Source organism: Aulonocara stuartgranti (assembly GCF_965226115.1).
Source record: "Aulonocara stuartgranti genome assembly, chromosome: 3".
Classification (NCBI taxonomy): domain Eukaryota; kingdom Metazoa; phylum Chordata; class Actinopteri; order Cichliformes; family Cichlidae; genus Aulonocara; species Aulonocara stuartgranti.
Window position 1 is genome coordinate 8280121 of NC_138941.1, and position 22739 is coordinate 8302859.

Genomic DNA, 22739 nt, shown 5'->3' on the forward strand with positions numbered 1-22739 from the left:
CAACACAAACACAGTGAACACAGAGCTCCAACTGTCTGACAACAACAGGAAGGTGACACATGTGGAGGAGGTTCAGTCATATCCTGATCATCCAGACAGATTTGATTACTGGGAACAGCTGCTGTGTAGAAATGGTCTGACTGGTCGCTGTTACTGGGAGGTTGAGTGGAGAGGAAGCGTTTATATATCAGTGAGTTACAGAAGCATCAGAAGGAAAGGAGGCAGTGTTGACTGTGGGTTTGGATGGAATGATCAGTCCTGGAGTCTGGACTGCACTGATGATGGTCCTCAGTCTGTCAGGCACAATAACAGCTACACATCCATCTCCTCCTCCTCCTCCTCCTCCTCTGTCTCTAACAGAGCAGCAGTGTATGTGGACTGTCCTGCTGGCACTCTGTCCTTCTACAGAGTCTCCTCTGACACTCTGATCCACCTCCACACCTTCAACACCACATTCACTCAAACTCTTTATCCTGGGTTTAGTTTCTGGTATCCTGGTGCCTCAGTGTCCCTGTGCTGAGTGGAGTGTAAAGAGTGTCTCCTGTTACAGAAACACTCTGACTGTTGAACAGATAGTTCAGTCTGTACATGTCTGTCTCTTTCACTCACAAACACGTTTTCAGATTCATGGATTCAATCAGTTGATGTTTGAAACTCTTCTAAATGATTCCTTGTAAACTTCTTCAGTCACAAACAAACAGGAAGTGATGTCACATGTGTTCCTGTCCACACAGCAGAATGAGTCTATTGCTGACAGTGATGTACAAACAGAGTGAGCATTTCTGAGGCCCAAAATAAACTGAGTAGTTCACTGAATGAACAATGGACTGTGAGCTCAGTTCCTTCATCATTAGTATGGATTATATATGTATATGTATTATATTAGTATCATATATATCAGGTGCTGCTGCTTTCAGTCATTGTGCAAATGTGCTGTTTGTAAGCTTGTAAAGCTGCAGTCAGCTGAGACTGAAGAAGTCACCTGATCAGTGAGCAAACGTTTCTGAAAACGTCCAGATGAACAGAATCAACCTTTTGGGATCAGCCAGCAATGCAGCATCATTGTTGTTCAGCTTCAGAGGTTTGCAGGAATGAACTGATGACCAGAAACAGCTGCAAAGTCCAAGAAAATACCAGCTGGAGTTCAGCTGCATTTGAAGAAGTCAAAGAAAAGTAAGGATGGCAAAGGGCGACGTTTTCTTCCAAAGAGCTGCAAACATGGTCGACGCCTCATTAGAAGAATCATCTGGACATTTGTGAGGAACTCTAACCAAGAAAGCAACGTCACACAGATCCAACAGACAGTTTCCATGACTGCAAGTGTTGAGTGGAAAAATGCTACATTGCATTATTGCATCCTCTCACCACAGGAGGCGCTGTTGGCACCACTGATTGCTGATCAGCTGTTCTCTGATGATCTGATTGATACTGTGAATAACGGGACTCACTGAACTCTGTGACACAGTGAAGATTACAGAGTTGAACTTCAACATCTGACTGACGTCACACAGACAGAAGGATGAACCAGTGAGGCACAGAACACAGTTACTGGAGATACTGGATCAGCTCCATGTGAACCTCTGATGGAGAAGCTGCTGAGCCAGAGAAACATCAGGACATGACAGCAGCTGCACTTATCTAACAACATGTAGCAGAGCTGATCTATGTTAGAGGATCTATCACAGCAGCTGAAGCCAAAGTCCAACACTGGATACCAGCTGAGCCTGTGCTGAGTGTAGTGTTACAGGAAAAGGGCAGAAACACTGGTAGCTCCCAGTGATGCTGACTGGGGCACAGAGCTGAATGATGCAGCATCAGGACACTGTTTCAGTCTGACTGACAGAGAAACCTGTAGCTGTATCTACATGTGAGGCAGAGGCCACACAAGCAGCTTTCTATGTTTCACAGTGACTGAGATCTTCAGTGGGGGTGGACATGCTCCTGTACAGACCTCTGAGGAGAACCAAGGTGCAGTCAAAGAGTCCAGTCTGTCCTCACAGATGTGAACATGTGCTTTCATCAGGTCTGCTGTCAGCTAGCAGGCTCACATCAGAATCACTGTTCCTGAAAAACACAGTCTGTGTGACATCATCAGTCAGCTGATGGTCCCAGATCTGAATGGTTTCTGTCTCTACTGAGGAAGTCAGAGAATATCACTGAGGTGTGGATCAGGTCTGAGTGAGCTGTGGAGGGACAGCTTTAAACAGTCCACAGGTCTCACGTCCTGCTCAGTCTGGTAGCAGATACCTCGTATTGTTCCAGATGTGCTGACATCAGCAGCAGCACAGCTGTGTGATACCATGAATCTCAGTTATTGATCCAACACACAGTAAATACAAAGATCAGGATTTCTGAGAGTAATCATTATGAGTCTGAACACATGATCACTGAATGTTAGTCTCCACAATAATGAGCTAACACAAGCAAACACAGCTTTCAGCTCTTATTTTGAAACTGGCTTATTTAGAGAGCTGTGATGTGAGCGTGCCTGGCTCTGAGGCACTTGGGTCAGCCTCTGTTGTTTAGAAGTGTTACAGACTGTGAATGACACAGACCTGTCAGTTTCCATGTTTGTCTGTAACACAGCTCAGGGCTCCATGCTGAACGCATCCATCCAGTGTTATTGATCCAGGACTGATACCAGCATTGGGATCAATACTACAACACACAATCACATGTGTCCACGTGATGTGTTTGACCAGCTTTATTCATTAATGATCAATCAGCTTATTTACTGCATCTGAGTCCAGCTTCATTTAAATGATCCAACCATGAAAATGACATCAGTCCTACAGAAGCACTTCATGCTAACAGGAAGTCATTGATTAAGGTGGAATAACACAGAGACACAACCACTCACAGCTAACCTGACCCCACTAACTGCATGTGTTTGGACTGTGGGAGGAAGCCGGAGTACCGGAGAGGACGCACACAAACACGGGAGAACATGAAGCTCTGAAACAAAGATGGTGGATTTGACCTCAGGACCAGGCGGGGTTACGGGGGTCATGACCCCCCAATAATAGATCCAGCTACACTGAAACTGTCAATTTCATTTACTTTTCCTGTTTTAAAGCTATCAGGCTGCTTTGTGGCTCACTCAATACTAAACTAAGATACTTTCAGTGTGAATCATTTGCAGGAACACAGGCAGGATTTAAAGTGCAGAACTTTACAGTCTCTGTCTCAAAGTTGGTCTGAACATGCTAACAGCTCTTTGTTTTTCTCAGTTTTCACTGGTTTGATGTAATGAAAGAAATTTTAAAGAAGCAGACGATTGTTGTTATTTTAGTTCTATAGTTTCATAAATCGTGGTGTGGATCTAAGTCAACATTCAGAATAAATAAGATAATACAGCACTTTGATGGTTGCCTTTGTATTTTCCCAGCAGTGCTCAGGTTGGTTCTCGGCTACATTTACATACAGATGTTAATGTGTTCAGCAGCTGGACTCATCTGAGGAAGGAACATTGGAAAGGTGCTCAGTGCACAACTGCATCACTAATTTTATGTAAGACCCTGTGTTTTATTGTATTTATATATTTGTAACATTTGACTCAAACACTTTTGGGAAGGATGAAAATGTTTTCAGGAGGAAGTTTTTCCTTCTGTCCGACTGCAGTACACACAACACTGCGTCTCCCCCCATTATCACACTTCCTCAGGCTGGTGATGAGCGCCCCCTGGTGTCAGTGTTGATGACGTCATGCACAGTGAAACATAAACAGTGTCTGTTAATAAAAAATCATGTGTCCATTTTCATGTTTGCATCATGTTTCTGTAAAATCATCAGCTGTTTCTGAACCTTCTTCATTGTTTGACTCATTCCAACAGCTGTGAGCTGTGATGGAGTCAGAGCAGCTTCATCACTGATGTTCAGGTGAAGCTGAACTTAATAAACTGTAGAAATGATCAGGATTCAGGCTGGATGTGTAAAACACTTCTGTGTGAGGTCGCAGTGCTTCATATGTGTGTGTGGGCTGAAGCACACACGTGTGAGTCCTCAGAGGTTTCACACACATCACTGCACACACTTATAATCCTAGTTTAAGCTTGTGGATCATATCGGACACATCAGCAGCTCTTTGGAGACAAAGATTTGAGATTTAAGATGAGTCATAGTCTTTCTATCCATGGTAGCTTCCACTGCTGAGGCTCGGGAAACATGAAGAGGATAATTAAGAGCAAGCATCAGCTCTGTCTCATCTAACTACACAGTATTATGATCATGCACTTATGTCTCAAACTAAGACACAATGAGACAAAATGAGTTCTGTGAGTCTTTAGATTATCAGTAAATTCTGGTGACAGTTTGACGCTCAGTGGAGCCATTTTTGGTTTGTGATGAGTGTTTTGTGAGCTTCTGTTTTGTGAATCGCTCTTTGTAATTTAGAAGATGGTGCAGAAATGTGCGCGCCCTTATCTGAGAGGACACGGAGAGAGTGTCGCAGACTCGAGGTGAGGAGATAAACCTCGGAGCAGGATGGCCTGCACGTTACCCATGTGCATCTTTTCAGTGACATCAAGTGAACCCATAATAAGCATTTCTATGTCTTAGACATCATGTCCATTTCTAATGAGAGATTATTTTTAAATGAGGGAAACCTGGTCTAACAACACGCTTACAACAGAGCTAAAGGTTCACCACAGTGAGACGGTGGGACTCTGATAAGAACTGAAACACTGTGTATGAACAGCTGAGACAAAACTATATATAAACACTCATTTATTCCAGTTTAGTTTACAATGATTTTAAAGTAATGTGGAACGATTCATGTTCATGAGCTGTTACAAACACAACTATTGATTTGTCTATATATGGTCGGACTACAAGGCTTGTGTTGAGGCTCTTGGAATAATGTGTGAATTACAGCAAGAAATGATGGTTTTCCATTTTACCAAAGTGGAATAAAATCACCACAGCAAAGAAATCATGTTATTGTCTGCAGCTAAAATATATGGTGAACATGGTTTTATAATAATGTGCAAACACAACCTCACTCTGCTCTATACGAGGAGCCAACCACAGCTGTCCGGGTCTTCATCCACCACCTCCACCATCTTTGCTCATCATCATTCACTTAATTGCTGATTGGTTTAAATCAAACTCCATTACAGGTTCAACTCCATTATATAACAGCATGTTGACTTTGGATCTGGTGTGCAGTGCCACCTTAAAAGATGAGGAAACTAAGAGATTACAAAAAAAGAAGTGGAGGAGTTAAAGAGCTGCAGCAGATTAACAGTTTCTGACAGTCATGTGTTAGAAATAGGACGATTAGATGAGCTGAGGGATCCATCTACTGCTCAGTGAAGCCTCATCAGAAACAGTCTCAGTGGAAGGATGGCTCTATTGTTAAGGAAGGACACAGGCAGAAAGACTGGCGTCTGTCACACAGGAACTGGACTGAAAATCAGCTGCACATATTCATCAGTATGTGCAAACATATTATAGGTGTGGAATTCAGGACAGTACCATCAGAAGTTGATCCACTGTGCAAATGTCTGATTGGCAGTGGCTTCATTTTTCACTATGAACAAACTGCTAATGCAGCATCACAGGACGTCAGCCATGGATTGGCCTCCCCAGACCTCAACATTACTGAAACATCTTAACAGAGGATGGAAACAAAGGGAACCAACATCCAAGAAAAGAGCTGCTGCTGAAAACTTCCTCACAGAAAACACAAACAAGCTTGACTAAGAGACTCCAGGCTGTGCTGAATTATAAAGGTGGACTGACCTCCAGGGTCCTTAGTATCATATAAGCTCAGTTTGTGTCTTATATACTTTCCATTTATATAACAAAATATATAGAAAGGAGGGTGGTTTAAGATGTGTGTAGAGTTTTATTCATTATCTTTAGACAAACAAAGAAAGCACCATCCATTCGTCTCCAGTCTGTATGAAAAACAGGGGAAAGGTCAAATTAAACCTTTGAAATTCCTTTCACAATAAATCCATAAATAAACAAAATAAAACATAGAAAAGTGTTTAAACCCACTTTTCCATAAAGCTGTCAATAGGAAATGTTCCAGTAAACATGTCTGTGTTTCTGCTGTTTTCCTTTCATGCGTCCACAGCTGACAGGTAACCCTATTGGAGTCGCCATAGTGACGGGTGGCGTCTCAGCTTCAGCGTGTTGATGGGCACAGCCATGGTTACCACAGCTGGAGTTGGTATACGGCGAGCTGTGAGAGGACAGAGATGGAGAACGCACATTTAACTCTTTAACAGGAGATACGTTACGACTAACAGACGACTGCTGTCTACATGATGTCTTTGCAGCCCTTATGCTACATGTTACACAACTTTCCTTCATGCCAACAAGACTGAGGTGCCACATAGTCGACACATACAGATGATTATGATGCATGTTTTACTATTGCTATGTTCACATCATCTGCTTGGCTTTATTACTGAAAGCCTGGAGATCCTCTGACGTGTGCATGGCTGATGTGAAGTATGATTAGTCCTACATGACATCAACAACAGAGGCAATGAAAGCTTTGTTGTTAACAGGTTGTAGGTAAAGTCAAATGTCTACTTCTACACTTGTGTTGGGTAAAGTTCGTCTCACTGCAGCAGATTTATATCTGTGCTTTCACAGGGCGTGATGTGGAGCTCAGCGCTGAGGTGCAGGTCTCCTTGGAGACGGCATCCTGGCTGAAATATTATCATGCTTCCAAAACATTTCAGCTTTTATTTTGAAAGAAACAAGACTTGAAAACGAATCCCCTTCTTCCTCTTTGTCTTTGTTCTTCAGAGGAGTGTCACCTGGACAAACTCAGGGCTGTTCTAGAGCCTTTCTTATTATTTGACTCCATAGAAATAAAACTGAATGGAATCGAACAAAAACTCCCAAACAGCTAAAACACTTTGCTTTATTCTCTTTTTTAACAAATACGTTGAAGTCCATCCATAACAACACAGCTGAGATCTCCTTTGTAATCAAGTGTTTACATCCTTTGTACAGATCTGCATACAAAACAATCATTTACGTCCCACAGAAGTCTAGTTACACGTAACTATACAAGAACTGGTGAATGACAGAAACATGAGACACATGATCACAGGTGATAACAAAAAGAGAAAGAATTCATGTGTTAGTGATGTTTTTCAGCCCTGATGGCTCATGTTGGAGAAACAAGCTGAGGTACGTGGAAAGTTCACACACACAAGTGGGCGTGAGCGCACACACAGAGAGAAACACAACTGAAGCATCTGTTTGCTGTTTCTGCTTTCATCATCTCTGCTGCTGTGTCAGGCTGGGGTCTCTCAGTGACGTGGTTGAGGTGAAGTATGACGAGTATCCCTGATTCAGTCCATCGAGACAAAGGGCAAAGAAAGCTGTTGTTAACAAACTCTATGGTGATGTGGCATTTAGCTCTGACTCTACGCTCTGCTGAATCCTTTGAACCTGCTGATCAGTAAAGCTCTACGTGCTGCAGCAGATTGACCTCATCTGTGTTCACAGGTGTGGACCTCAGCGCTGAGGTGCAGGAGACTTTCATTCAGTTCTCCCTGCAAACAGCATCCAGCCTGGAAATACTGTCATCTTTCCCACAAATGGTGCTCTTATCTCAGAGAAGAAGTCTGATGTAAATAACTGCAATCAACAGTGATGTTCTGCACAGATCACTTTTCCATTTTGCTCTCTAGATGAGTCCCAGCTGCCTGACCTTGTGTCCAGGTGATCGTCTCACTGAGGAGCTTTTGTTCTGAAAATCTCACGTCCATCACCTGTTTCCTTTTTACTATCTCTGCTCTTTCTTTATTCACAATGCTCATAATATCACACAATTATATTCATCACCTGCATGTTTTTATCCAGCTGCTGTTAGAACCAAACAAATAAAAAGGATGAAAAGCCTGAAATCCTTTGATTTATTACATTTGAAACAAATATGAGAGCATCCCTAACAGCACAGCTGAGACCTTTGTTTTAATCAAGCCTTTGTATCGACACACTTGTAAAGATTCATATACAAAACATAATAGAATAAATCAATATAAAATACACATAATCACAAAAATGCAGCCATGTTGTGAGTTTGCATCTAAAACATGCATGTTTCCCTTTGTACAGGCAGATTTACAGCAGACAAAGCAACACGCTGATCGACTTTGACCGCTGCAAAAACAAAATACCCACCAAGTCTGAAGTCGATCAGAGGAACTGTTGACAGACTGACAGACAAACAGATGCTTGATTCATTAGTGCGATTAAATGTTCTTCTTTAGCAGCATCACTTCATGTGTTTGTGTTCCAGGAATAAAGGTCTGTTTAAACTGGACGTCTCCTCAGCATCACTCGTGCTGTCATGGTTTCAAAGCTGTGCAGAAAGAATCTGAGGGATGATACAGAGGTGACCAAAGTTACAAACATCCAGCTGTGCTGCAAATGTTTGCAGAGCTCCAAACTCTTTGGCTTTCTGCAGAGCAAGTATGGAAGAAGCACCTGAGCTAACTTCAGTTTAGACGATATGAGGAAAAATGCTGCTTCCCAAAGTTTCCTACAAGTATCCAGTTTATATTTAGAGAAGCGAAGGCTCTTTATCCTGACAACTACTCCCTGGTGGATCCCTGTCCTGTGACAGCAGCAAAGACTGTGTATCAGTATCATCAAAGCCACTTCAATAACCAGTGTTTAAAGCTCTCTAGCAGATGGACTTCAGTGGCAGCAGCCTCTGTCTGCTGTGTACAGAAGGTTCTCTGATGAAGCACACAGCAGATGCTGCACTACAACAGCAGCAGCAGCTCAGCTTCAGTTTGCTTCGACGCCCTTTTTGACCTGTGAAACAGCAGAAAATGAAACATTTCAACACCCGTTTGTTAGCGTGAGCTATTCTGCTGTTTTTCATCATTTCACAGGTGAAATAAAATCACATTTACTTCCTGTAGGAGTGATCGTGTCCAGCCTGACTGAGACCATGTGCTCCATCCTGCACAGGTAATAAAAAAGTCAAAGTCAAAGTCAAAGTCAACTTTATTTGTCGATTCTGCCACATGTACAGGACATACGGAGAATAGAAATTGCGTTACTCTTCACTCCCTAGATAAATAGCAAATGAACATTTAAATATATTTAAATATAAAAGTGATTAAAAAATGCAAGTAAAATAATTAAAAAGTAAAAATTTAAATAAATACAATTTTACATATAACAAGAAAGCTATATAATATACAATATAATGGGTAAGTGACATTGAGTGTAAACCAGGCAGAGTAGTGCAAATAGGCAAATAGTGCAAATGGAGATTTGGTAATGTATGGTAAGAGAAAGTGTAACAACAAAGTCTTATGAGGTAATGGCAGTCCAATGCTCCACAAAGTGACTGGTAAATAAATAAATAAACCTCTGACATGAAGGGCTGTCAAGTAGTTTTAGACAAATGGGGGTAAAAGAGACGTTAAAAGCTTAAAGAGAAACTACATTTTCTAAGAACTGTCTGACGTTCACCTCTCACACAGTGGATACGATTCTGCCGCTGCAGGAATAATCTTTGTGCTTATGAAACTGTCCATGTGTTTGCAGAAAATGTCACATGTTCAAAGCCATCCCAGCACCTGGGGTTTGTATAAGTGCAGCTGCTGGTGGGGAGATAGTCTCACTCTTCTATATAAAGAGTCAGCAGGCAGCAGATCTTCATCTGTGATCTCCTCCATCATCACGTCTTCACTCTTCAGCAGCTATGGCTTCACTTCGTGCCCTTCTGCGAGTGGTGCTGTGCTCCTCATGGTTTCTGCTTCTGCCTCAGGCGGACTTTGATTTACAGAGTCATCCATAATATTTTTTATTTTTTATTTTATTGCCCATCTATTTTCATACAAATGTCTCCGTCTTATGGAAAAGGGGTGGAGCTTATCCAACGAGGACAGGCAGGGCCCCCCCAGACAGTTTAGCAGTCTATACAGGAGGCTGACCTTTGCAACATGTACTTCTATAATGACTTCACCATTTAGGTTATTTGGTTATGTTTCACCCTGGATTTTGTGTGATAATATTTATTTTGTCCACTGATTTAAAAACAACAAACTATATGAATATAAAATAGTGTGAACAACAAAACATCAGCTTTGGAAACTTTGATGTAAAATTCTGCAATTGTTTTCTCAGATATAGCATAAATCAAACTAACATACATCAGTGTGTTATTAATGTGCACACACACACACACACACACACACACACACACACACACACACACACACACACACACGTGTTACAATAAACAGCTCTTATGCTTCTGTATGATTCTCAGTGCTTTCCATTTGCGTGTCCACAGGTTGCTGTAAGTGGTGCTTGACTGCAGTTTGCTCTCATTTCAAGTGGTTTGCTGTCACAAAGCCAACAGGAAGTCCGGCCATGGTTGAGCCAACTGAAGATGGGTTGAAGGTGGCGTCCTCGTTTCCTCTGTGAGCGCGAGAGGACAGACAAAGCAAACACCGTTTGGACAGCATTAAAATATTTACACTGATGATTAATGTTGTGTCTTTGCACCTGTAGCGATACATGTTGGAAAATGGAGACTTTAGCCACCAAGACTGACGTGCCTGGAAACTTCCCTGTGAGTACGCCCACAAAGACAGGAAACAGTTTAGCCACCGCGGTTAATCCTCCATCATCATCATCCAGTATTTTCACATCTTTTCTTCTGCTGTTTCCCTTGTTGTCAGTCACGGGGTTTGTGACTGAAATGCGTGTGGTCGACGGGAAGCCTGACGAGTACGGCCTGAATCATTCCATCAACACCGGACGGAGTGAAACCTTTGTTGAAAACAGATTATATGGTAACGTTGCATTTAGCTTCAGTAAACTGTGAAGTTACAGCAGCAGATTTACATCACGTGGCTTCACAGGAAGTAGTCTGGACCTCAGCGCTGAGGTTCAAGCAGCTCTGCTTGCAGACGGCATCCTTCCTGAAAATGTTCTTCATCTTCCTAAAACCAGAACTTTTACATTGGTGCTGAAGTTCTATATAAAAACAGCCTGAAATACAAAGTGATGTTGTGCACTGATTACCTCACACTTCCCATGTTTCCTTCTACAGAGGAGTGTCCGCCTGAGTGTTTTGTCTGATCTGTTGTTGATCGTCTCATTGACACTGCATGCAGATCTGACACCAGGGCTGGACTGGGACAAAAAATGGTCCCGGGCATTTTGACTGGAGACCGGCCCCCCAGGTATTAAAGGAAAAACCATGAAGCCTTTGAATGAAAACAAACGCTGTTGTCACAGTGATGGACGCTGTCTTGTTGGTATACATGCATCAGTCTAATAAACTTAAACCTGCACCATCCTCCCTGTCCTGGTATTCTAAACAGGAAGTAGACTGTTGGTCGAGTTAACCTCCTGAACATCTACAACACACGGTGGAAACCTGACATTAAGACAGAGACTAGAGGTGAGACATGATCATTGCTGATTACTGATGACAGATTTAGATATGTTTTCATAAACCTTTCATTTGCCACATCAATAAACAGCACGGCAGGGCAAAATATGTTTTCTAACATGGCAACCTTTAAAAAGTGAAAGGAGACAGAAAGACAGCTGAGAAAGAATCAAACGGACTTTTTGATGCATTTTACACACAGTACTGGTGCAGAATCTAGAAAATGTGGGAAACACTGGCATCATATGCAGTACTTACTTCTGAAGAAATTATGATGGGACCCTAAAAAATGACTATGTACAATAATGGATTTCTATACATTTTACATCAGATGAAAACGTTTGTTGTAAGATTCAGATAATTATTTATTAAAAGTGAGACATTTTAAATGAGAATAAGAAAGAAAAGTATGTCTTTGTGCCCCCCTCTCCCTGTTAATGCCCTACCTGCCCCCCTGGCAACACTTTGCTAGACCCGCCCCTGCACAGTTACCAGCTGTCAGCTACACAAAAAGGATCCTGGTGTTATTTGTCTCTCAGAAACAGTTCATAACTTCAACTCATTTTTGTTTTGTCATGTTTTGTTCTTTACATTGTCTTTCTTCTATATAATTGTTAAACATTTAATAAATATGTCTACAAAAAGATTTTAAAAATCAGACATTTCACACAGTCACCCAAATGATTTCTGACTGATGAAGGGGGCTGAAGGTGCCCTGCTCTTGCCCAGCTTCTGCTGCTCTCTCCCTGCTCACTGTCAGCAGCTGGCAGCCTCGGTCCTGCCTGAGACTCTTCATCTATCAGTGCCAAAGAATACGGGAAATAGCAACGCACAACATGCACATTACAAAACAAGCACATGAATCAGCATTACATTCATTAGTGAAGTGCTGACGTTCGTTCCTAAACTTTGGGCCTTAATTAACATCACTGTGAACTAATGTTTGCTTTGCTTCTTAACCAGTGAAGCAGCGAGGGGCTTTCTGAGGTTCCTGCTCGTAAATGCCCAAAATGAGTCGAGTATTTCTCTGCAACTACAAACTCTGTTTTCATCAGAGGTGTAAATATTACAGCACTGTGTCAGAGTCACTGAGGCTGGAACACAGAAAAAGGAAGTAGATGTATTTATTTTTAGACTTTATTGCCTGGAACCACTTTAAAAATACGCTTTGGGTCACAATTAACTGCAGAAACCAGGAATCCACATATGAACATTATCTGTGCAGAGATTTATGCTTCTGAAGGTAAACAGTGAAAACTTGCAGCACTAAATGCACAGATAGCCAGGCGTTTCACATTTTGGGACCATCTGCCAGTTTTCATTTCTTAGGTATTGAAGAGCAGAAATGATTGAATTTTATTTACATGCTTCAAAATGTTTGCTTTTGAATATTATTTGAAGAATTACCCACACACTCAGGCACTGTGGGCCTGTTTCCCTTTGCACAACCGAGTGTTGGAAACGGGCCTTTTCTCTTTAAACTCTGAGGGGCTGTAACTTTGGCTTCTATTGGCAGATTTGCATGATTGACCCTCTTTTTAAAATAGTTTTAGCCAAGAGAATCAAGCTAACATCACTGTTTTTACGTCAGCTCACGTCACACGAGCTGTTTCTAAAAGTCCTCCTGTCACACAGCAATGCCTACATGAATCACACCACTCTGCTTAAATAATAATAATAATGTTTAGTGAAGCAGGTGAAGCAAAGGGCTGCTTTTAATAGGCTGGGAGACCCAGGTGTGCTGCTTTAGCTGCTGAGCCTCTCATGCTAGCCTCCATCTATAAGCTGGGATCACAGGAGCACTGCAGTCCTGACTAGATCAAGGATTGTTATTCATGCAGGTGACAAAAGTTTACATTCACAGAGTCATAGGATTGAGCCTGGTTTGAAAAGCAGCTGTTTAATGCAGCTGCTTAGAGTTCACACACAGTAGAAGAATCAGACTTGAGTCACATTTCAAACACTGGAAAAATACTCAGCAAGTAACAATGAAAACAGCACAGACTCAGTATATCCTGTTCAGTCCTGTGTTTGATATGAATGTGCTGTTCAGAGAGGATCTCGTGTCCTCTTTTACAAAGCCTTTGTTTCATGATGTTTGTGTATAAATGAATGTAGGTGTGTTTCTAAGTGTGAAGGAGCCCTGGGAGAAAAGACTGAAGCTTGTGCCAAAGAACAAACAGGAAAGAAAGATCAGCATTAATGAAGACGAGCACAGAAGGAGCCCAAGCACGTGTTGCTTTTTCAGATTTCTCTAAAAGTGTGTGTTCATTTGTTCCATCCTTCACAACAAACAACAGCTGACAGACACACATGCACTCTGTGTCACTTCACAGGGGCTGATGAAAGTGGACACAGTAAAGGGAGAGCTGGACCTGCTCTACACATCCTGCACTCTGTTAACAGACTTTATTCTGCAGCATCAACAGATAAAAATATATGAAGATATAGAAACGTTTAACATTGTGTTAAAGATATTCTATTATCAAAGTACTCAGATGCAATGAAATATCACTCAGACACTTAGAGCAGTTTTAAACGTGCACGGGTGAGAGACTCAGGGAGAGACTCACACACCTCCTTGGTGCAGTCTGGCTTTATTTATACACATCATGAAGCATACAAAAAAGGAAATATCATCCTTATCTTGTCAAGAAAACAGGTGTGGTTTATCAAAAAACTTCGTGTTCTCTACAAGGTTGTTTCTTACTCGTGGGTGGCGGTTTCCTGCTAGTGTGAAGGCAAACAGTGACAATGTGAAGGCAAAGACTGATAATGTGAAGGCAAGCAGTTTCCGTTATAAAGTAGGGAGCCAGCAATTAAAATATGCAGCTGGTTGAGTACAGAACAGAAATATAAACACTCTTAGCTGATTATTATATGAATAATAAAATCTTAGAAAGCAAAAATACTCTGACATTCCCTCCTGTTGTTTAGATTTCTCACATGACAGTACTGTTATTTTTGTCAGTTCATAACCTCTTGTCTAAACATTTTCGGTTTGAACGTCATAAAACAGTCCTGTGTTCAATTAGACTAAACATTACTGTATGGATCATCTTTCAAAATTTCTTCCATTTGAGACGTCATCACATAAGCATTGATAGAAGTTGTCACCATGTTTGATACCATTTTCTTCAGACAGGGTACTACACATGTTGTGAAAACACATAACAGTAAAAGCAAAAATGCTATTCCAACAAGTCCTTTAATCAGAAGGGACTTCCATGAACCACCTAGTAACCATGTCAACCAATCATCAGTGCTTGTGACATAGTCTTGTTGTTCAGCATCTTTAATCTTTCTCAAGGTGTTCAAAGCGTCGGTCATGTTTTGTGAGTGTATGTTGTCTGGGATGTATGTACAACATGTAGTGTCAAATAATACACACAAACCTCCTTTTTCAGCTAGAATCATGTCTATCGCGACTCTGTGTTGCATCACTACAATGCGTATTGCGTCGATTTCTTCATTTTGCGCTTTGTTGATTTTCATTGAAGCATTTAGGAACAGTCCAAATCCATAGTCAAGTGTCTCGATCCTCAGCATGTTTTTCCCAACTCCTACCCAAGGGAACAAGGAGTGGAGGACTTTCTGACCATCAGTCCATAGTTTGAAGTTCTTGGGCACATCTGATCCATAGATTGAGTCATGTGGCATTACTTCAGTGACTTCAGCAACTTCACGTTTTGCTCTTGACGTGTGTGTTTCTGCTGTGATCTTGAAGGTGTGGTCTGAAATTAGTACTGGTGCACACAGACCGGTGGAGTTCGGTGGGAGCATGAAGTAGGTTTTAGGCCCGCAGGCCCAAGCGGCTCCCTGGACCCAGAAAGTTCCATTTTTGAAGGTGTGTATTCCTTTGGATTGGGTCAGGTCAAGTGTCTGTGTGCAGTTGCGGTTTCGTCCAAGTTTCCTGTTTCCATCGGAGAAGTTGAAACACATTGGGTGCTGTATGTCCGGCGGCAAAACTATGGCGAATGATTTGTTTTTTGTGTTGTTGGCTTTGACGTTTACCCAATGTTTTTCGTTGCAGGTGTAGTTCCAGTTCGTCAGGTTGTAGGCACAAGGGGTTGTCTGTTCAATTAGAATACGTCGTTGTGAAAGTGGTTTCGTGACACGTTTGACGTCTGTGTCACTACACCATGGAATTAGGTCTTCTTTCTTTGTGCTTTGACCTTTTAGGGTCAGTCCTGTTGCCATCAAATCTCTGCGTGTGCAATTGCCAGTTGTTGCTTTGTTGAACACACACATCGCTTCGTCAAGTTCAGGTGCCTTTCCATATATTGTTGCGTGTACGGCTGTTGTTGGCATATGTGAACATACATAGCATTCCGTGCTGTTGTCGGTGCGTGTTCTATCATACACATATCTATACCACGCGTTGTTCATCCATGGGTGGTTATGGTCTTGGTTCAGGTCACGCAGATGCGAATTATCATGTGTCCATCTTTTTTGCAGGTGGTGTTGTTTATTTCCTCTCATCTGGGTGAGTGTTAGTAGGCTCACTAGGAGCGCAATGCTGGCCACTAGGAGGACAAGTGTCTTCATGATGACCAGGCACACCTAGACTTCTGGTGAGTAGACTATTGGCGAGAAGTAAAAAAGGGCGGGATATACCCAATCAGCCCTTCCCTTCACCAATAGATCACCTAGAAGCCAGGGGAGCCGGCGTCTAAGCGTCTGGATTGTCACTCACTTTTTTACAGTGGCTTTGGTGGATCCAAGATGGTCTTTCTGCTATTTTGCAGGCGGTGGGTGTGGTAAGTAGGACTTGGTATGGGCCCTCCCACCTTGGTGAACTCCAATTCTTTCTCTGGAGTACTTTGATCAGGATCCAATCACCTGGTTGTAACCTGCAAGACACTGGAGAGAAATCACTCGGCAGTTGGTTGTTTAACACAATCTCTTTATTTTCAAACAGTTTAGTCATCCATTCTGCTAGGGTAGTTTCCCTTATTGATTTATTAATAGGTTCACTGGTAATTGGCAATGGAAACGCTCTCCCGTGGATGATTTCAAAAGGTGTAAGTTTCTGAGAACCTTGTGTTATTCTCATCCACATCTTTACTAGGCCTAGACATTCAGGCCATGGTCTTCCTGTTTCTTCCATGCATTTTCTTAATCTCTGTTTTATTGTGCCGTTAGTTCTTTCCACTAATCCTGCGCTTTGTGGGTGATATGCACAGTGATGTTTGATGCTAAATCCTAGAGCTTCAGAGACTTTGCTGATGATGTCATTAACAAAATGTGTTCCATTGTCTGACCTTATCAGACTGGGAATGCCATATGTGGGGATGAAGTGATTGCATAAACACTTTGCCACTGATATTGCATCTGCTCTTTTTTACTGGATAGATTTCTGGCCATTTTGAAAATACATCTATAATTACTAGAGCATATCTTGATGCTTGGCATTCGTTAAGTTCAATAAAATCCATGTGGGTTTCCTTGTGAGTTGTGTTGTTTTTTTTGTTTTTTGTTTTTTGACAGAATAGGCATGTTCTTACAAATTATTCGCTAAAGTTTCAAAATTTATAGTGTGTATTGCATTGTTTATCTATACTATATCTCCCTCCTGTTGACACAGGTGTTTACCTCATGTGTCACTACAACCGCTGTCCTGTGTAATGACTCTGTTAATATAGGTTTTCCATCACAGACCATTAAGTCATCTTTCAGTTTACTCCACATTTCAGCCACTTGTTTTGTTCAGTGATTGTTGCAGCTTGTTGTTCGGTTTTTAGTACATCAAGTGGTATTTGTGGGCAGTAGTTGGTTTCTAGTAGCTCTGCCGATTGTTTGCAGCCTGTTTTGCTGCTTGTTCTGCAAAATTATTTCCTTTTGTGACAATATAATTGTCTTTTTGATGTGCTCCACATGTGCACAGTGCCAATTGTTTTGGCAAGGTGATCACTTCCAGCAAGATTTTTTTTTTTCTTCTCTATAGATGGAACATTACATTCTCACTTGAGGCATTTTTAGATAATTTCTAGTTTTTCAAAGAATTCACACATCTCACACATCTTACATATTTTAAACAAGTATTGTCACAAATTTGTTTCCAAATCAACAAAATAAAATAATCAAACAAAACCGAAAACATACATGAGTCAGGACCCAAAAAGAAAAATGCTGCTACTGAAACAGAGCAGACATGTGAGGGAAAACTGAGCTCACAGACAGCTGCATGTGTTGGCTTTTATGCAGCTTCTGCTCTAAAAACAAATAAATAAAAAATAAAAGAAAATGTGTAACATGCTCATCAACTTAGCGGTGTCCACATATTTAATTCAGCTTCACAATCCTGTAACTTTAGCTGTTGTCTACAGGGTTTGGCTTATTAGTTGTTACTATAGATGTGCTCTATATCTCAGTAATATTTTATCCAGGTTTTCAAGCATGTCAAGTGCCTCTATGCACCTAAGTAGTTTAGATATTTCCTTTATTTTCTTCATCTCCTATGTCATTATACTGAGTTTGAGCAAACCTTAAGCTTGATGCAGACTACTTCATAACAATTGTCCATCTCACATCATACTGACTAGGTTACTTCTTATTATTATCATCTTTTTCTTTCCATATAATAACAACAGTATATTACAACATTTTATCAGTGTATATAAAAGTGTATATTACTATACTACTACTGAGCCAATTTAATAGTTGGGATCATCTTACTCAGCAAACAGATAACTTAGAATTCATCCAATCTGTACAAATTTGCTTCTTCTCTGAACAGGTTTGTGCCTACTTTTTAGACTGGTCTTCTGTTTGCCTCATCTCAGATCCAACCTTCGGTCACTTTCATTCTTTCTGTTGCATGTCTAACCAAGCAATTTATTATTATATATTTTATATTTTATTTTGTGTCCATCAAGGGCTTCGGGTGATCTGCAGCTTCACCTTTTCCCAAGCTGGAGACATTTACCTTTTCACACACTTTCCTTGGCTGACCAATGACACAGCCTTAATGTACCTTATGCATCTCTCTATTTTATTTAAAAGGTTTTCATGTGAATTATTTCCTTTTATTTATTTTATACATTCTGGGCATGAACGTCTTGCCAACTATGTTTCATTGTTAATATAAGTTTACAGGTTGTTATCCTTCCTATTATTAGTTTCAATACATTAAAAAGAAGTTCTAATGTAATTTTGTCTTTATTTATTTTATTTTTGTACTTCTTATATTTATATCTATTCGTTGAGGTCTGTTTCCAACCTTTTTAAACTACTTTGATCTCTAGTTTTCACTTAATAAGGGTTTTATCAGTCACTGCAGTTTGTCCGGCGCCTGGACATTTTTTCTCTAGCCACTGCTCGTCAGCAGTGAGTTTTGTTGATTTATTACCCATTTTTCTTTCTTATTATTTTTATTAGCTCATAGATATATTTACGTTTACACACACACATACACACCCGTGGTGCTTTCTCTGGCACGAGGAATGGGAGAGGCTATTGACACGGCCTTCTACTTTCAAGCTAGCCTTGAAAGCGGTGTCAATTTTATGTGATGAAACACAACCTTTTCCCGTTCCACCAGAACTCGAGCAACCAACGGTAAACAATTCGGTGGAGTAGTTCAGCCTCCTTAATGTGCTGTAAAATCAACTTACTCCACCAACAAAACAGTAAAACAACAGATTATACGCGTAATGAGTTTTTTATTCTGGGCAACACTGTGTCTTTCTACATTGCTCCAAGCCCTCTTTCAGGCGAGCTGCTTCGTAACCTCTACGAGTCCTTTTTCAGACGAGAATGTTACTATCCTGTCGTATTTTGACATTAAACTTGCTCCAAGCCCTCTTTCAGGCGAGCTGTAACCTCTACCAGTCCTTTTTCAGACGAGAATGTTACTTAATTAATCTGTCATACATTGACGGGAAACTATTTAATGTATAGACCACAGGTTGCCTCAGTCGTTTTGCGCAAGATGTGAGTGAGTGCTAAATATTCACCTGAGTTATTGTGTGGTTGCTTTGGTTTCCTTCATCAACCCCTGAAGTCGTGGACCTCTTATAAGAACGCTGGCCAGAACCCGAACGTCACGTCTCTGGACTTTATCCTCTGCCTGGAGAGGAGTCGACAGCGTGGGCTTCTCACGACGTCAGGACTTGACGAAGGTCTCCTATTGGAGCATTGAAAAAAATATCAATGTCCACTCCGGCTCGAAGGACCAATTAAATGTTAAAGATATTCTATTATCAAAGTACTCAGATGCAATGAAATATCACTCAGACACTTAGAGCAGTTTTAAACGTGCACGGGTGAGAGACTCAGGGAGAGACTCACACACCTCCTTGGTGCAGTCTGGCTTTATTTATACACATCATGAAGCATACAAAAAAGGAAATATCATCCTTATCTTGTCAAGAAAACAGGTGTGGTTTATCAAAAAACTTCGTGTTCTCTACAAGGTTGTTTCTTACTCGTGGGTGGCGGTTTCCTGCTAGTGTGAAGGCAAACAGTGACAATGTGAAGGCAAAGACTGATAATGTGAAGGCAAGCAGTTTCCGTTATAAAGTAGGGAGCCAGCAATTAAAATATGCAGCTGGTTGAGTACAGAACAGAAATATAAACACTCTTAGCTGATTATTATATGAATAATAAAATCTTAGAAAGCAAAAATACTCTGACACATTGTGACTGTTCACATTAGTGAAGCTGTTACTTTGCTGCCAGGTGGAAAAGAAGCCTAAAGCTGAGTCTGATTAAACATCTGCTGCACCAGAGAGTTTCATGGCCCTGCTTTATCCTGTGCTTGCTGACCACCTCGTCCTGAAACCTCTTCATCATCCTCACAGTTGTGTGAAGAAAGAGGGAAGCAGGTGGAAACCATCTGTGCTGCTGTGTTCACTTGTGTGTGTGCGTCTATGGTCATATCTAATGTGTACCTACAGACAAACACAAACACAAACACCTGGCATTGCACAAGAGTCTCTATGGAGCAACCTGCAGATGTCAGAGATGTGATTAGAGGGTAAAGTGGACTAGTGAGAGCATCTATGTTGTTGTTGTCTGCTGGGGGACAGCATCAGCTCCAGAGATGCATCAGGATCAGCAAACTAATCTGCAAGGCTACAAGTGTCACTGAAGGAGTTTGAGTCAGTGAGGGACTCAAACTCACACAGCTGGTCAAGAAGGCTCAGCAGCTGCTGTATTTCCTGAGGAGGCTGAGGAAATTTGGTATGTTGGCCAAGATCCTCAGCAGGTTCTACAGCTGCACTGTGGAGAGCAGCCTGACCAGCTGCATCACTGCATGGTACGGCAGCACTACTGCAAACCGCAAACGCCTGCAGAGAGTGATAACAACTGTGGAGAAGATCATCAGGACCCCGCTGCCCTCTCTGCAGAGCAGCTACCATCACAGAGTCCAGAGGAGAGACACACCTCTGCCCTCGAGACGAAGGTTCAGAAGTGTGAAATGTAGAACATCCAGACTCAACAACTCCATCTTCCCCACTGCTATCAGACTCCTGAACAGCTGACCGACCTCAAACTGCAGTTTGCACATCAGGTCACTTTGCACACTAAGTTCATTTTGCACATTAAACTCCATGTACATCCATGTACATCGACATCTGCAGACCACACGTGTCTTCAGTTACTTATTTGTACTTATTTGCAGTTATTTATCTTTTTATTTTATTTTTTTAAGTTATTTTTTATCCTTATTTTATCTTTTTATTTATTCTTATCTTGTTCTTTTAACCATTATCTAACTTGGCATTGTGCACGGTGTGTTTAGATTCAATTTAAATTCAGGGACACGGAGCCCCTGTTGATCCTCTACCTAATCACACGAGCTACGGTGTGAAAACGGGTGTGGGTCTCAATCAGCCAAGGTTTTGGGTGAACCCATTGTGAGATCTAGCCCCACCCTATCATGTGATTTCCTGTGATCAAATGTCCCAGGATGTGAGTGGGCGTTAAGACGTCCATGTCCCTCTTCAAGCAACTTAAAGAAGTCCAGACGCTTTTCTTTCCAAGCTCCTTCAACAACATCATTCATAGAACAGCTTCCAGCTTCTTTTGCTCGGCTACAGTTTGGATGGATTTGCAGATGCAACAAGACTAAAATGGTTAGGGTCAGGAGGTCAAAGGTCAGAGCTCCTGTGGGTCTGAGGGCGGCCTCACGCTGGAGAAGGATGAAGGAGCCTGACCTGAGCCAGTGTTTGACATGAACACATCAGCACTGCTGTCAGTGAGCCTAACGACAGCCGTTAGCATCATTTCAGTGTTTCAGTCATAAAAACACTTCCTGTCACTGTGGTGGTTACAGTGACATCATGCAGTTTGTGCTTTGACCTCCAGAGGGCGACAAATCAGCACAGACAGAGAGCTCCATTCAAACTTTGCTGCCATCAGGAATAATTCTTCAAATATAATCATCAGTGTTTGAGCAGTTATGATATCAGGGACAATCTAGACATGTGTGACAATACTGAACATGTCACATGACACACCTCAAACATCATGTGATCCACTCTCAGTCTGCACTTTCATTCATGACTTCAACAGGTTGAAATGAGCTTTGAAGAAACATTCAGTGAAATAAATCTTTCATGGATTCATGTGAGCAGCAGATGAACTTTGTACCAACAACATCTTCAATAACAGAGTCTGAATGAAGCTCAGGTGTTGATGCTGCTCACTGATTGGACGCTTGCTTTCAGCTCTGCTCTCAGTCTTTACTGCACAGGTGAAGGTAGAAAGTGTGACTGGATCTATAGACTGGAAACAGAGAAACATGCTGAACATTTGAAGCTTTGCAGCAGAAATGTTCATGTTACAAATACAGCAGAGCTGATCTGGGATCAGTGTGTTCACACCTGCAGCTACAACAAGGTTTCATGTCTCCACACGTCAGCATGTGAACTTTACTCTGACTCAGTCTGAGCAGTCAGACGGCATATTTTTAAAGTTAACACATCAGCACACACAGAGCTGAGCCCCTCCCACCTGTGCTGAGTTTCAGGTGGAGCCCCGCCTCCTTCCAGGAAGCAGCTCACCTGTGTGTCCGTGTTTAGTGTCCAGGTGTGGAGTGGAGCTTGTTGTTGGTGTGTGAAGAAACTGTAAGTTTGCTTTGTTTCCTCCTTTAACAGTTTGTCTTTAGGAACTTTACTGTTTGTTCAGCTCGTGTTTGATTTCTTCACACAACAAACTGTGTGTGTTTGTATTTCCGGTCTCTCCATTAAAGTCAGTGTGTAATGTTTCCTGGCTAACATCAGCTGTGTGCAGCTTAGTTCAGCACAAATCTGCCGCTCCATAGTTCACGGTAACGGACTCACAGCTGGACCAACGAGGCCGAGTGTGTCCGCCACTCTGAGCTACGTTCGTG

General features: G+C 41.6%; 2 protein-coding genes and 1 long non-coding RNA gene across 3 annotated transcripts in view; 2 read left to right on the forward strand and 1 right to left on the reverse strand.

The window, feature by feature from the left end:
- The window catches only part of LOC309702213 (protein NLRC3-like), a 31135-nt gene extending 30312 nt beyond the window's left edge, over window positions 1-823 (forward strand). Inside the window, exon 8 of the mRNA XM_082526732.1 lies at window positions 1-823. This exon is cut by the window's left edge and continues 19 nt beyond it. Coding sequence (XP_082382858.1) covers window positions 1-520 — 520 coding nt within the window. The 3' untranslated portion in view covers window positions 521-823.
- LOC309702197 (protein NLRC3-like) overlaps window positions 1-22739 on the forward strand; it is an 88990-nt gene that overhangs the window by 47258 nt on the left and 18993 nt on the right. The window lies entirely within an intron of this gene.
- On the reverse strand, window positions 13927-20030 carry LOC309702429. Its single transcript, XR_014275466.1, has 2 exons — window positions 19357-20030; window positions 13927-16261 (listed from the first exon to the last, which is right to left on the reverse strand). It is a non-coding gene; the product is annotated as an uncharacterized lncRNA (long non-coding RNA).